Source organism: Hemitrygon akajei, chromosome 16 (genome assembly GCF_048418815.1).
Source record: "Hemitrygon akajei chromosome 16, sHemAka1.3, whole genome shotgun sequence".
NCBI lineage: Eukaryota > Metazoa > Chordata > Chondrichthyes > Myliobatiformes > Dasyatidae > Hemitrygon > Hemitrygon akajei.
This window is the reverse complement of record NC_133139.1, coordinates 6,124,678-6,139,771: the sequence shown is the minus strand read 5'-3', so window position 1 is coordinate 6,139,771 and position 15,094 is coordinate 6,124,678. Positions and strand designations below refer to the sequence as shown.

The 15,094-nt window shown below is 40.9% G+C and overlaps 1 protein-coding gene across 2 annotated transcripts in view; it reads right to left on the bottom strand.

Annotated features, from left to right (window-relative positions):
* Window positions 1-15,094, bottom strand: part of fzr1a (fizzy/cell division cycle 20 related 1a) — a 60,867-nt gene that overhangs the window by 2,329 nt on the left and 43,444 nt on the right. The window contains exon 14 of one of the 2 annotated variants that reach the window (XM_073068145.1): window positions 12,487-13,411. The exons of the other annotated variant lie outside the window; for it this stretch is intronic. Coding sequence (XP_072924246.1) covers window positions 13,370-13,411 — 42 coding nt within the window. The 3' untranslated portion in view covers window positions 12,487-13,369. Of the gene's footprint in view, window positions 1-12,486; window positions 13,412-15,094 lie in introns of those variants that run through there. 2 annotated transcript variants of the gene reach the window in all.

The window sequence follows — 15,094 nt, the reverse complement described above, 5'->3', positions numbered from 1 at the left end:
ATCGGTTTGATCCTGATCAACGTTCCCTCTATTTTTTTTTTAACAGCTGCACAGAGTAAGTGTTGCTCTGATCTCAGCAGGATATTTTGACATGGCCTGAAACGTCCAGCTGAGCAGCACATGAATTAAGAGAAAATTCCCGTTGCGTGGCAACAAAGGCCACGTGCACGGAAGCTTTTCAGATACTGTGCGGCCGTGCAGGTTAGATGGAACAGTGATTGATAAAGCAGCCAGCATTATCAAAGATGCTTCTCACTCTGGACATTTTCTCCCCCACAACATAGCACAGAAGAAAGCCTGAACATACGTACCACCAGGATCAAGGATGTTTTCTGTCTCAATGTCCCCTATTATGATAAGATGGACTCTTAACCTCACAGTCTACCTCATTATGGCCTTGTAGATTATTGTCTGCCTGCACTGCACTTCCTCTGGAATTGTAACACTTTATTTTGCATTCTGTTATTGTTTTCCCTTGCACTATCTCAATGCGCTGTTAGAACAAAGTAATCTGTATGGATGACTTGTAATTTTGTTGTACAGTTTACCAGCTTTATCAAGTCAAAATTGAGAAATGAAAAAAAAACTGACTAAAAACAAAATCCAGTTTCTATCCGGAGCTTTGAAACTACAGCCTTCCCAGGGCGATTTCCTGATATAAGACCATAGGACCATAAGATATAGGAGTAGGGTTAGGACATTTGGCCCATTGATTTTGCGCCGCCATTTCATCATGGCTGATCCAAATATCCTCTTGGCCTCAATCTCCTGCCTTTACCCATATCCCTTCATGCCCTGACCAATCAAGTATCTATCAACCTCTGCCTTAAATATACTAAATACTTGGCCTCCATGGCTGCCTGTGGCAAAGAATTCCACAGATCCACAAACCTCTGGCTAAAGAAATTCCTCCTCATCATTCTAAAAGGACACCCCTCTACTCTGAGGCTGTGTCCTCTGGTCTTAGACTCTCCCACCATCCTCTCTATTGAGGCCTTTCACCATTCAATAGCTTTCAATGAAGTCACCCCTCATTCTTATGAATTCCAGTGAATACAGGCCCCAAGCCAACAAATACTCATCATATGATAAATCTTTCAATCCTGGAATCTTTTTTGTGAACTTACTTTGAACCCTCTCCAGTTTCAACACATCTTTTTTAAGATAAGGGGCCCAAAACTGCTTGCAATACTCCAAGTGAGGCCCAAAACTGCTCACAATACTCCAAGTGAGGCTTCACCAGTGCTTTATAAAGTCTCAACATTACATCCTTGCTTTTTTATTTTAGTCCTCTTGAAATGAATGCTAACACTGCATTTGCCTTCCTCACCACAGATTCAACCTGCAAATTAACGTTTAGAGAATCTGGCACAAGGACTCCCAAGTCCCCTTGCACTTCAGTTTTTCGTATTTTCTCTCCATTTAGAAAATAGTCAACCTTTTCTTTTCTTCTACCAAAGTGCATGCCATACATTCCCCAACACTGTATTCCATCTGCCATTTCTTTGCCCATTCTCCTAATCTGTCTAAGCCCTGATGTAACCTCTCTACTTCTTTAAACCCACTTGCACCTCCACATATCTCCGTATCATCTGCAAACTTTGCAACAAAGCCATCAATTCCATCATACAAAATCATTGATAAGTTACAAGAATCGATCCCAACACAGACCCCTGTGGAACAAAACTAGTCACCAGCAGCCAACAAGAAAAGGTTCTCTTGATTCCTACTCTTTCCTTCCTGTCAATCAGCCACTGCTTTATCCGTGCTAGAAAATTTCCTGTAGTACCATGGGCTCATAGCTTGTTAAGCAGCCTCATGTGTGGCACTTTGTCAAACGTCTTCTGAAAATCCAAGTACACAACATCTTCTGATCCTCCTTTGTCTGTCCTGCTTGTTGTTTCTTCAAAAAATTCCGATAGATTTGTCAGACAAGATTTTCCCTTGAGGAAACCATGCTGATCATGGCCTATTTTATCACATACCTCCAAGTACCCTGAGACATCATCCTTGATAATCATCTCCAACATCTTCCCAACCACTAAGGTCAGACTAACTGGCCAATACATTTCTTTCTTCTGCCTCTCTCCCTTCTTGAAGAGTGGAGTGACATTTGCAATTTTCCAGTCTTCTGGAACCATTCCAGAATCTAGTGATTCTTAAAAGATCATTACTAATGGCTTTACAATTTCTTCAGCCTCCTCTTTCAGAACTCTGGGGTGTACACCATCTGGTCCAGGTGACTAATCTATCTTCAGACCCTTCAGTTTCCCAAGAACCTTCTGTCTAGTAATAGTAACTTCACACACTTCATGGCCCCTGACACCTGGAACTTACACCACACCACTAGTGTCTTTCGCAGTGAAGACTGATGCAAAATACTATTCAATTCATCTGTCATTTTGTTTTCTCCCATTGCTACCTCTCCAGCATTGTTTTCCAGCTGTCTCATATCCACTCTCGCCTCTCTTTTACACTTTATGTATCTGAAGAAACTTTTGATACCCTCTTTATTATTGGCCAGCTTACTTTTGTATTCCATCTTTACCTTCTTAATGACTTTTTATTTGCCTTCTATTGGTTTTTAAAAGCTTCCAAATCATCTAACTCCATACTAATTTTTACTCCATTATATGGCCTGACACCTGGCTTTGACTTCTCCTGTTAGCCATAGTTGTGTCATCTTTCCTTTGGAATACTTCTTCCTCTTTGGGATGTATACATCCTGTGCATCCCGAACTGCTTCCAGAAATTCCAGTCATTGCTGCTTTGCCGTCATCCCTGCCAGTGTTTCTTCCAATCAATTCTGGCAATCAGCTCTTCTTTCATGCCTCTGTAATTCCCTTTACTCCACTGTAATTCTGATTCATCTGACTTTAGCTTCTGGGTGAATTTTACCCAAAGGGTTCTTTTACCTTAAGCTCTCTAATCAATTTTGGTTAATTGCACAACACTCAGTCCAGAATGTCTGATCCTCTAATGGGCTCAACCACGAGTTTTTCCAAAAAAAAAACATTCCGTAGGTGCTCTTGAAATTCCCCTTCCTGGAATCCAGCACCAACCCGATTTTCCCAAGCCACCTGCATATTAAAATGCCCCATGATATTATAATATTGCCCTTTTGCCATGCATTTTTGATCTCCTGTTGTAATTTGTAGTCTACATTCTTTCTACTGTTCGGGGGTGTGTACTCAACTCCCACCAGGGACTTAGGACCGTAAGATATAGGAGCAGAAGTAGGCCATTCAACCCATTGAGACTGCTCCACCTTTCAGTCATGAGCTGATCCAATTCTTCCAGTCATCCCCACACCCCTGCCTTCTCCCCATACACTTTGATGCCCTGGCTAATTAAGAACCTATCTATCTCTTCTTTAAATACACCCAATGACTTGGCCTCCACAACCGCTCATGGCAACAAATTCCATAGATTTACCACCCTTTGACTGAAGTAATTTCTCCACATCTCAACTCTAAATGCACGTCCTTCAATCCTGAATTCGTGTTCTCTTGTCCTAGACTCCCCTACCATGGAAAATAACATATTTGGAATGTTTCTGAGATCCCCCTTCATTCCCTTGAACTCCAGGGAATATAGCCCATGAGCTGCCAGACTTTCCTCATACAGTAACCCTTTCATTCCTAGAATCATTCTTGTGAATCTTCTCTGAACCCTCTCCAATGTCAGTGTATCCTTTCTAAAATAAGGAGCCCAAAACTGCACACAATACTCCAAGTGTGGTCTTACGAGTGCCTTATAGAGCCTCAACACCCAATAGGTAAAGCCTACAAGACTTTTTACCCTAGTGGTTTCTTAGCTCTATTCACAATGATTCAACACCTATGTCATCTCATTTTACATTGTGACTTATCCAGTTGACTGCATTTTTGCCCCATCAACAGCCTCTTGTCTTCAAATGCAGTATCTAAACACAAATCAGTTTGTAAGATTGTAGGCAGTTTGGATAGGTACATGGTTGGGAAAGGTATGGAGTCCTAGGGACCAGATGCAAGTAGATGGAATTGGGCAGAAGACCATGCTGGAATGGACTGGATGGGTCAAAGGGACTCATGACTCATGTAGTGCTCTATGACTCTATTATGTGTCATACATGGATGTGGCTATATTTTCATAGTGTAGCACAGAAACTTGGCCAAATTAGCCCATGGCGAACTAAGATTCTTCCAGGAATCCATTGACCATTGTCCTCCATCTCTCCCATCCATGTACCTAGATAGATAGATAGATAGATAGATAGATAGATACTTTATTCATCCCCATGGGGAAATTCAACTTTTTTTCCAATGTCCCATACACTTGTTGTAGCAAAACTAATTACATACAATACTTAACTCAGTAAGAAATATGATATGCATCTAAATCACTATCTCACAAAGCATTAATAATAGCTTTTAAAAAAGTTCTTAAGTCCTGGCGGTAGAATTGTAAAGCCTAATGGCATTGGGGAGTATTGACCTCTTCATCCTGTCTGAGGAGCATTGCATCGATAGTAACCTGTCGCTGAAACTGCTTCTCTGTCTCTGGATCCAAACTTCTCTTAGATGTTGAATCGGACCTTTACACACCACTTTCGCTGGCAGCTAGTTTCACACTGTTGCTACCCTAGTTTCCCCCATTCATTGATTCTTCAAAAATGAGGACACCATTGCTGCATTGTACCCCATTCACTTATTGCAATAATACAAGTTTCAAAAAGAATTAAGAGAAAAAAACATGGATTTAGTGAATTCAGTGCCTTTACTCTACAAATGTTTAGTCTCCATTCAGAACAATTCATTAAAATAAAAATAAAGCAATATCTTCCTTGTGTTAATTCTTGTGTAAATAACAGCTGTTATTTTTTATTACAAGACATATTATCATAAAAATATGCCACTTTCTTGTGTATTCATATCTAAGACCTCAAAGGTGAGTACAGGAGTCCCCCACTTTACGAATGTTCGCTTTACGCCACTTCGCTCTTACAAAAGACCTACATTAGTAACCTGCTTTTGCATTACAAAGAGGATTTTCACTTTTACGAAAATTTTTTCCATATAAATTACTGGTTTTTCACTTTACGCTTTTTGGCTTAAGAAAGGTTTCATAGGAATGCTCTACCTTTGTAAAGGGGGGGGGGGGGACACCTGTACATGGTATTTGCATTTGAAGTCAGAAATTTGTAGATTATCTCCAAGGTATTAACTGCTATTAACCAGGCAGATGCTGGAATTCTAGTTAATTAGTTAGGATATTATCATATCTTTTATAAATAGCACCTGAAAAGTGTCCATTATAGACAAAACATCTACAGCAATCTTACACATCTTTGGAAACCCAGTATTCCAGTGGAAAGGCAAATCATACAGTGAAAACTAATACTGTAAGAGCTGAACATCACCAACCATGTTATGTGATCACATTTCAAGTAGCATTTCTCACTCTCAGTTCTGGCTCCCCAGCAACCGCTTTCTCCTTTCACCTGCTTATCATCTCTCCCTGGTACCTTTCTACCTTCCCTTTCTCACATGGTCATCTCTTCTCTCTTACCAGATTCCTTCATCTTCAGCCCTTTACCTTTTCCAGCTATCATCTCTCACCTGGTCTCACCTATCACCAGCCAGTTTACACTCCTCCCCCTCCCCCAACCTTTCCCGTTTGAAGAAGGGTCTTGGCCCAAAATGTTTACTTTTTATTCCCCTCCATTGATGCTGCCTGACCTGCTGAGTTCCTCCAGTACTGTGTGCATATTGCTCTGGATTTCCAGCATCTGCAGAATCTCGTGTTAAAATTGCACTTCAATAACAACTTCAGCAACTTATAAAATCAGAACAAAATTGAAAACTAAAAGCTTTGTAGCTGAGAAGTTGAAGATCACTAGATAGGTACGTTTGTCGAAAAGAGAATATTGTGAGGCGCCTACTTCAAAGATCCCAAGGTTAGACTTTGTTTCCTGCTCCAATCAATACTGTTTAAACTAAACTCAAAGCATTCCCCCAATCCAACAAAATTTCCATATATCTTCTATAATTATGGTCACTGTCAACTTGTATTATCGTTATCAATGACATTTTCTATCAAGCAGGAGGTTCCGTAGCATTAGGACAAGGACTGTTAGGATGGGAAACAGCTTCTTTCTCCATGTCGTGAGTCTACTGAACTCACTGCCACCAGCCAGGTCTCATATCACACAGTAGTGTTATACTGTTTACTTGTTAATTTGTGTCATAAATTCACTTTATGCTAAATATAAATCTTCTGGAATATATTTAAATATCGGTAATTTATTTGTGTTTTTGTACTGTGTTGTCTTGAGGATTGTTGTTTTGTTTCGCTATATACATTTGTACAGTTGAATGACAATAAACTTGTGTAGTTGTGAGCACAGGAAACATAGCGTTGGTATCACATACAGAATGGTAAAGGAACTCAGCAGGTCTATGGAAATGAATAAACAGTCAACATTTACGACTGAGATGCTTCATCTTTGGTACAAGTTCTCAATAGATTTTTACTTTCTGGATCTCATCACAGAATAACAAGCATCACATACTGTATTAGACTGAATTTAAATTAACTCAAGGTGTGCAAGTCTTTCTCCCTCACCCCCCCCCCCCCCTCCCCATCCCCATTTGTTTTCAATCTACCTTCTCTGTTAGGGGGAGTACAGTCTGGTTGCTCTGGGATCCTGTTGATCATCCGTGCAAGAATTTGACTCTTTCCTTGAACTGCCATTGCTGCAGTGAGATAAGTGATTGAAAGTCAGAGACAGAAAACACTCAGTGGCCACTTTATTAGGGACACCTGCTTGTTGATGCAAATATCTAACCAGCCAATCATGTGCCAGCAGCTCAATGCATAAAATCATGCAAACATGATCAAGAGGTTCAGTTTTTGTTCTGACCAAGTGTCATAATGGGGAAGAAATGTGATCTAAATGACTTTGACCGTGGAATAATTGTTGGTGCCAGACAGGGTGTTTTGAGTATCTCATCAAATGCTGATCTGGAATTTACAAGCACAACAGCCTCTAGAGTTTACAGAGAATGGAGCAAGAAAGCAAACAAAAAAATCCAGTGAATGCCAGCTCCATGGGCAAAAATGCCTTCTTAATGAGTGAGGTCAGAGGAGAGGTTGGCAGGTATGATGTTATGGGCATCACTGAGTAGTGGCTAAAAGAAGATTATAGTTGAGAGCTTAAAATCCAAGGATACACATTGTATCAAAGGACAGGCAGAGTGGTGGTGTGGCTCTGTTGGTAAAAAAAAATGAAATCAAATCTTTAGAGAGAGGTGACATAGGATTGGAAGATGTAGAACTGCTGTGGATTAAGGAACCAAAGGGTGCTATATACAGGCTTCTGAACAGTAGGTAGGATATGGGCTACACATTTCAACAGGAGATAGAAAACACTTGTCAATGTTACAATAGTCGTGGGGGACTTCGATATGCAGGCAGATTGGGAAAATCAGGTTGGGGCTGACATTGGATACCAAGAGAGAATTTGTAGAATGCCTGAGATGGCATTTTATAGAGTAGCTAGTGGTTGGTTCAGCCCACTAGAGGATCAGTTATTCTGGACTGGGTATTGTGTAATAAACTGGATTTGATTAGGGAGCTTAAGGTAAAGGAGCCCTTCGGAGATAGTGATCATATGATAGAATTCTCCTTGCAATTTGAGAGGGGGAAGTTAAAGTCAAATGTGTATTACAATGGAGTATAGGGAATTACAAAAGCAGAGGAACTGGCAAAAGTTGATTGGAACAAGACGCCAGCAGAGCATCAATGGCTGGAGTTTCTGGGACCAATATGTAAGGTGTATGATAGGTGCATCCCAAAGAAGTATTCTAAAGGTAGGATGACGAAACTGTGGCAGACAAGGGAAGTGAAAGCCAACATAAAAACCAAAGAAAGGGCACACAATGGAACAAAAATTAGTGGAAGAAGTTAAAGGATTGGGAAGCTCTTAAAAACCAACAGAAGGCAACTGAAAAAGATACAAGGAGTGAAAAGATGAAATCTAGCCAATAATATCAGAGGATACTAAAAGAGTTTTCAGATTTTTATAAAGTGTAAAAGAAACGGGAGTAGAATCAGACCAGTGGAAAATGATGTTGGAGATTTAGTAATGGGGGACAAGGAAATAGTGGTTAAACTGAGTAAGTATTTTGTACCAGTCATGACTGTGGAAGACACTAGTGCCATACTGAAAGTTCAAAGGTGTCAGGGGGCAGAAGTGAGTGCAGTTACCATTACTGGGGAGAAGGTGCTTGGGAAGCTGAAAGGTTTGAAGGTAGACAAGTCACCTTGATCAGATGGACTACATCGGAGGGTTCTGAAAGAAGTAGCAGAAGAGATAGTGGAGGCATTAATAATGATCTTTCAAGAATCAATATTTTCTGGCATGGCTCTGGAGGAATGGAAAATTGCAAATGCCACTCCACTCAAGAAGGGAGCGGGGCAAAAAAAAAAGGAATTTATAAGCCAGTTAGACTGACCTTGGTGGTTGGGAAGATGTTGAGAGTCAATTGATAAGGATCTTGGGAGCACTTTTTACGTTGTATGCCAATGATTTGGATGACGGAATTGATGGCCTTGTGGTCAGTAAAAAGATAGGTGAAGAGGCAGGTAGTGTTGGGGGAGCAGGGAGGCTTCAAAGGGACTTAGATGAGGAAAATGGGCAAAGTAGTGGCAGATGGAATACAGTGTCAGGAAGTGGATAGTCTTGCGTGTTGATAGAAGGAATAAAAGGCTAGACTATTTTCCAAACAGGCATAACATTCAAAATCCGAGGTGCAATGGTGTTTGGGAGTCCTCGTGCAGGAGTTGAGCTGGTGGTGAGAAACGTAAATGCATTGTTCTGATTAATTTCAAGAGGACTAGAATATAAAAACAAGCATGTAATGCTGTTGCTTTATAAGGAACTGGTGAGGCCTCAGTTGGAGCACCATAAGCAGTATTGGGCCCCTTAACCAAGGGATATACTGACAGTGGAGGGGTTCAAAGGAGGTTCATGGGAGTTATTCCAGGAATGAAAGGCTTATCATATGAGGAGCGTTTGATGGCTCTGGGCCTGTCCTTGGTGGAATTAAGGAGAAAGGGGGGAGGGGGAATATCATTGAAACCTATGGAATGGTGGAAGACCTAGAGACAGTGCATGTGGCGAGGTGGTTTCCTATAGTGAGGGCATCTTGGATCAGAGGATACAACCACAGAATAGAGTGATGTCCTTTCAGAACACAGATGAAAAGGAGTTTCTTTCGTCAGAGGGTGCTGAATCTGTGGATTTCATTGCCACAGGCAGCTGTGGAGGCCAGGTCATTGAGTGTACTGTATTTAAGTCAGTGTTGATAGATTCTCGATAAGTCAGAGCATGAAAGTTACAGGGAAATGGCAGGAGAATGGGGTTGAAGGAAATGGATCTGCCATGATCAAATGGCCTAATTCTGCTCCGATGTCTTATGGAGAATGGTCCCACAGGCTCAAAGTGACAGGAAGTAACCATGCATTACACCAGTGATTTGCAGAAGAGCACATCACTGTTTAACAATTTTTATTTCTGAGTTCTATTGGGTTGTATATAGTACATATACTTCAATAATAAATGTACTTTGAAGTGATGTGTTACAGCAGCAGAAGACCACAGTGGCTTCCACTCCTGTAGTTAACAGCACCAATAAGTGCTATTTCTGGACATTTGAAGTTAATATTTTGGAAGACTTGGAAAAGCATTAACATGGGAAACTGTTGGTGTGTGGAAGGCTTGGAGTTTCCTTGTGCATGAACTAAAGTTAACATGCAAATAGAACAAGACATCACGAAAGGAAAATACTAAGTATGTTGGCTTTTACTGTAACTATGTGGCAGTCTTGTACATCTCTTGATCAAGTAACACGAAATAGTGTGAGCAGTTTCAGCCTCTGGAGCTCAGAAAGGCTGCATTTGCCTTTGAGAGGAGACAAAGGGAAGCATTTGGAGGCGAGGATTGATTCACAAAGTGATGCTGAACAAATAAAAAATGGGCCTATACCTGAAGTTCAAAAGAATCAGAGATAACTGCACTATGACAAAACAAAAGCTTAAACGTAAGAGAATCTGCGGATGTTGGAAACCCAGAGCAACAAACAATATTCAGGAGGAACTCAGCAGGACAAGCTGCATAAATGGAGAGTAATAAACAGTTGATGTTTCGGGCTGAGACTCTTCATCAGGACTAGAAAGGAAGACAATAGACAATAGGTGCAGAAGTAGACCATTCAGCCCTTCGAGCCTGCACCGCCATTCTGAGATCATGGCTGATCATCTACTATCAATACCCAGTTCCTGCCTTGTCCCCATATCCCTTGATTCCCCTATCCATAAGATACCTATCTAGCTCCTTCTTGAAAGCATCCAGAGGATTGGCCTCCACTGCCTTCTGAGGCAGTGCATTCCAGACCCCCACAACTCTCTGGGAGAAGTTTTTCCTTAACTCTGTCCTAAATGACCTACCCCTTATTGTCAAACCATGCCCTCTGGTACTGGACTCTCCCAGCATCTGGAACATATTTCCTGCCTCTATCTTGTCCAATCCCTTAATAATCTTATATGTTGCAATCAGATCCCCTCTCAATCTCCTTAATTCCAGCGCATACAAGCCCAGTCTCTCTAACCTCTCTGTGTAGGACAGTCCGGACATCCCAGGAATTAACCTCGTGAATCTACGCTGCACTTCCTCTACAGCCAGGATGTCCTTCCTTAACCCTGGAGACCAAAACTGTACACAATACTCCAGGTGTGGTCTCACCAGGGCCCTGTACAAATGCAAAAGGATTTCCTTGCTCTTGTACTCAATTCCCTTTGTAATAAAGGCCAACATTCCATTAGCCTTCTTCACTGCTTGCTGCACTTGCTCATTCACCTTCAGTGACTGATGAACAAGGACTCCTAGATCTCTTTGTATTTCTCCCTTACCCAACTCTATACCGTTCAGATAATAATCTGCCTTTCTGTTCTTACTCCCAAAGTGGATAACCTCACACTTATTCACATTAAACATCATCTGCCAAGTATCTACCCACTCACTCAGCCTATCCAAGTCACCCTGAATTCTCCTAACATCCTCATCACGTCACACTGCCACCCAGCTTAGTATCGTCTGCAAACTTGCTGATGTTATTGTCAATGCCTTCATCTAAATCGTTGATGTAAATCGTAAACAGCTGTGGTCCCAATACTGAGCCCTGTGGCACCCCACTAGTCACCACCTGCCATTCTGAGAAACACCCATTCACCATTACCCTTTGCTTTCTATCTGCCTACCAGTTTTCTATCCATGTCAATATCTTCCCCCCTAATGCCATGAGCTCTGATTTTACCCACCAATCTCCTATGTGGGACCTTATCAAATGCCTTCTTAAAATCGAGGTACACTACATCCACTGGATCTCCCTTGTCTAACTTCCTGGTTACATCCTCGAAAAACTCCAATAGATTAGTCAAGCATGATTTGCCCTTGATAAATCCATGCTGGCTCGGCCCAATCCTATCACTGCTATCTAGATATGCCACTATTTCATCTTTAATAATGGACTCTAGCGTCTTCCCCACTACTGATGTTAGGCTGACAGGATGATAGTTCTCTGTTTTCTCCCTGCCTCCTTTCTTAAAAAGTGGGATAACATTAGCCATTCTCTAATCCTCAGGAACTGATCCTGAATCTAAGGAACATTGGAAAATGATTACCAATGCATCCGCAATTTCCAGGGCCACTTCCTTTAGTACCCTAGGATGCAGACCATCTGGAAGGGGACAGATGCCAGAATAAAATAGGTAGATGATACGGGGAGGAGAGGGAAATGAAGAAAGCAGCTGAGAGGTGATAGCTGGAAAAGGTAAAGGGCTGGAGAAGAAGGAATCATCTTCTGGGAGAGGAGACTAGATCATGATTGTCCCGGGACTAAGAAGCTTGATAGATGGAGCCCAAGTTCTTTTGCTGAATTGTTTACAATTATGGCAAATGGTCACAGGATAAGGGATTCCATGGAAGACCTTTTATTTTGTGTTACACTAATGGTGTTGAGCACCGATCATTACAATAGCCTCTTTTACACTCAGCACACAAGCACTGAGTATGTTGCGGACAGAGAGAATCAAAAAATGTGGGGACTGTGCTGGAGAGTAGACTGCTGGACAGCTGATTAGAGGGCTAGTGTGGTCGACAGTTTTCATTTCCCAATTGTTTTTAAAAACAGGACCCATTCAAATATCTAACCCTCAGATACACAAAATCCACAAATATTGTTTAAAAAAATCACTGAATGGAATAAAAATAATCAGCAAAACAATCCTTATCATTCCAAGACATGTTTGCAATTTTCTGATTTCTATTAACTTTCTGCAAGTCCAGTTCTGAAATGTGTCAAAGACGTATACACTGCTAAACTTCAAAACCTGTCATGTCTCCCTGGCCATATTACAATTTGCAGTCATATTGGCTAACAACAATTTTCAGTTTAAACAACTTTACTCATATTCATTGAGTCAGAAGGTTCATTTACAATTACAATGAGAGCAATTTACAGAGTAAAATATCACAGATGGTTTAAAATTACAGGAGTGAGTGTATAAACATTAACAGCCTTGCTAATGGACACCACTAAGATTTTAACTAACAAAATTCAAGTGCTTTCCCATCCGTATTTGTATACTTTTGAGACAAGATCATTTTCAACATTACAAGCAGCAAGACTTTAATCTACCCACAAATTGTAGGGCTTATACTTCAAAGGATGCTTATAATCAGAATTTCTGCCAAATTATTACTAAAATACTATACTATTGTGCAGTCCAACATGATGTTAATCTATAGTAGTCAATTTATAATAACAAAATACTTACTAGTAATCTTCCTGCTTAGTAATTTGAAAATTTTGGTAATGCTGTGTGTGTAGGCACACTGGAAGCCACAATCAAGCCTTGGGATGCATTTTCACTGCATTTTTACACAACATTATATTTAATGTACCTTTCCTACATCAAAAATATTTACAGTTAACACTAAATAAAATGTATCAATATCACATTTCATCTGACAATGAAAAGTAGCTGACTCTTTATATAACTGTACAAAGAAAATTAGAATATAGCACTGTAGCTACACCTAATTCAAAACTTTGGCAGTCTTTTCAAACAGTTCTTTGTAAACAGACATAATTGCAAACAGTTTTTTTTTAAAGTTCGAGCTGTTTGGAATGAGCAGCAAGTTTCTTCAAAAAGTCCTTTAAGATCCATCCACATGAAAATAATCAGCACTGGCATGATGAAACAATTCCTTGTATAGTTATGGGATTGTTGCCAGTTTCCCTATTTAACATTATTTCCTCTATTTTCATCGTATCCTCGTAAAGAGATTTAGCACAGATATGGATTCCTGTAAATCAACACAAAAAATATTTCATCTTCAGAAAAATAATCCTCTCCCCCCCCACCCCCAGAGTTCACCTATTTATATATACTCTAATAGTCTCATGTTTGTGAGCTCAAGGTGCACTGTTCTTTTATAAATCAGACATTAAACAGCATTCAAATTATGTTTTCGCATTTTGCAAGTACTTTATCATTGAAATATGCAGAAGGCACAGCCTCAGAATACAAGGACATCCCTTCAGAACAGACATGAGGAGGAATTTCTTCAGACAGAAAGTGGTGTATCTGTGGAATTCACTGAAAGGCCCATTTAGAGTGGATGTGGAGAGCATGCTTCCTATCGTGAGGGAGTTTAGGACCAGAGGGCACAGCCTCAGAATAGAGAGATGTCCCTTTAGAAAAGAGGTGAGGAGGAATTTCCTGAGCCACAGGGTGGTGAAGATGTGGAACTCATTACCACAGCTGGCTGCAGAGGCCAAGTGAATTTGAATTGAATTGACTTTCTTACATCCTTTACATACAGGAGTAAAAATCTTTACGTTACGTCTCCATCTAAATGTGAATAAATAGAACAGCCAATGTAATATAGAGTACACTCAAATCAGCATGAGTTCCACCAGCCCATCAAACTGATGGAGAAGTTGTCCTGGAGCCTGTTGGTTCTGGGTTTTATGCTGTGGTACTGCTTCCCGGATGGTAGCAGCTGGAATAGATTGTGGTTGGGATGACTTGGGTCCCCAATGATCCTTCAGGCCCTTTTTACACATCTGTCCTTGTAAATGTCCCGAATCGTGCGAAGCTCCCAACTATAGATATGCTGAGCTGTCCGCACCACTCTCTGCAGAATCCTGTGATTAAGGGAGGTACAGTTCCCATACCAGGCAGTGATGCAGCCAGTTAGGATGCTCTCAATGGTGCCCCTGTAGAAAGTTCTTAGGATCTGGGGGCCCATACCAAACTTCAAACTTCTGAGGTGAAAGAGGTGCTGGTGAGGTGGATGCTGAAGAACTTGAAGCTGTTTACCCTCTCAGCCCCAATCCATTGATGTCAATAGCGGTTAGCTTGTCTCCATTCCTCCTGTAATCCATAACCAGCTCCTTTGCGACATTGAGGGAGAGGTTGTTTTCTTGACACCACTGTGTCAGAGAGATATACCCAAGTCATTGGGTGTATTTAAAGGTTGATAGCGTCTTGATTAGTAAGGGTCTCAAAGGTTACAGAGTGAAGGCAGGAGAATGGGATTGAACGGGTTAATTAATCAGCCGTGATCAAATTGGAAAAAAGACGTGACAGGCTGAATGGCCTAATTCTTCTCCTACTATGTCTTATGATGTTTTTAACTCCTGTTAGTTTTGAGCATCATGAGCATAAGACCTAAAGACATAGGAAAAGAATTAGGCCAATTGAGAATTACTGATCAAGACTCTTGAACGTACACTTCAAAAATACCAAATGACTTGGTAACCATTGCGTCTGTGGCAATGAATTCCATAGATTCACCACCCTGTGGCTGAAAAAATTCCCCCTTTCTGTTCTAAACGGACACCTCACTATTCTGAGGCTGTGCCCTGTCCTGGACTCCCCCACTGTAGGAAACATCCTCTCCTATTACCATTAGCATGCAAAACATTTTCCAACCAGTACAGTACATACGCTTGATTCACCAATTCTAGATGTGGCTTGTGCT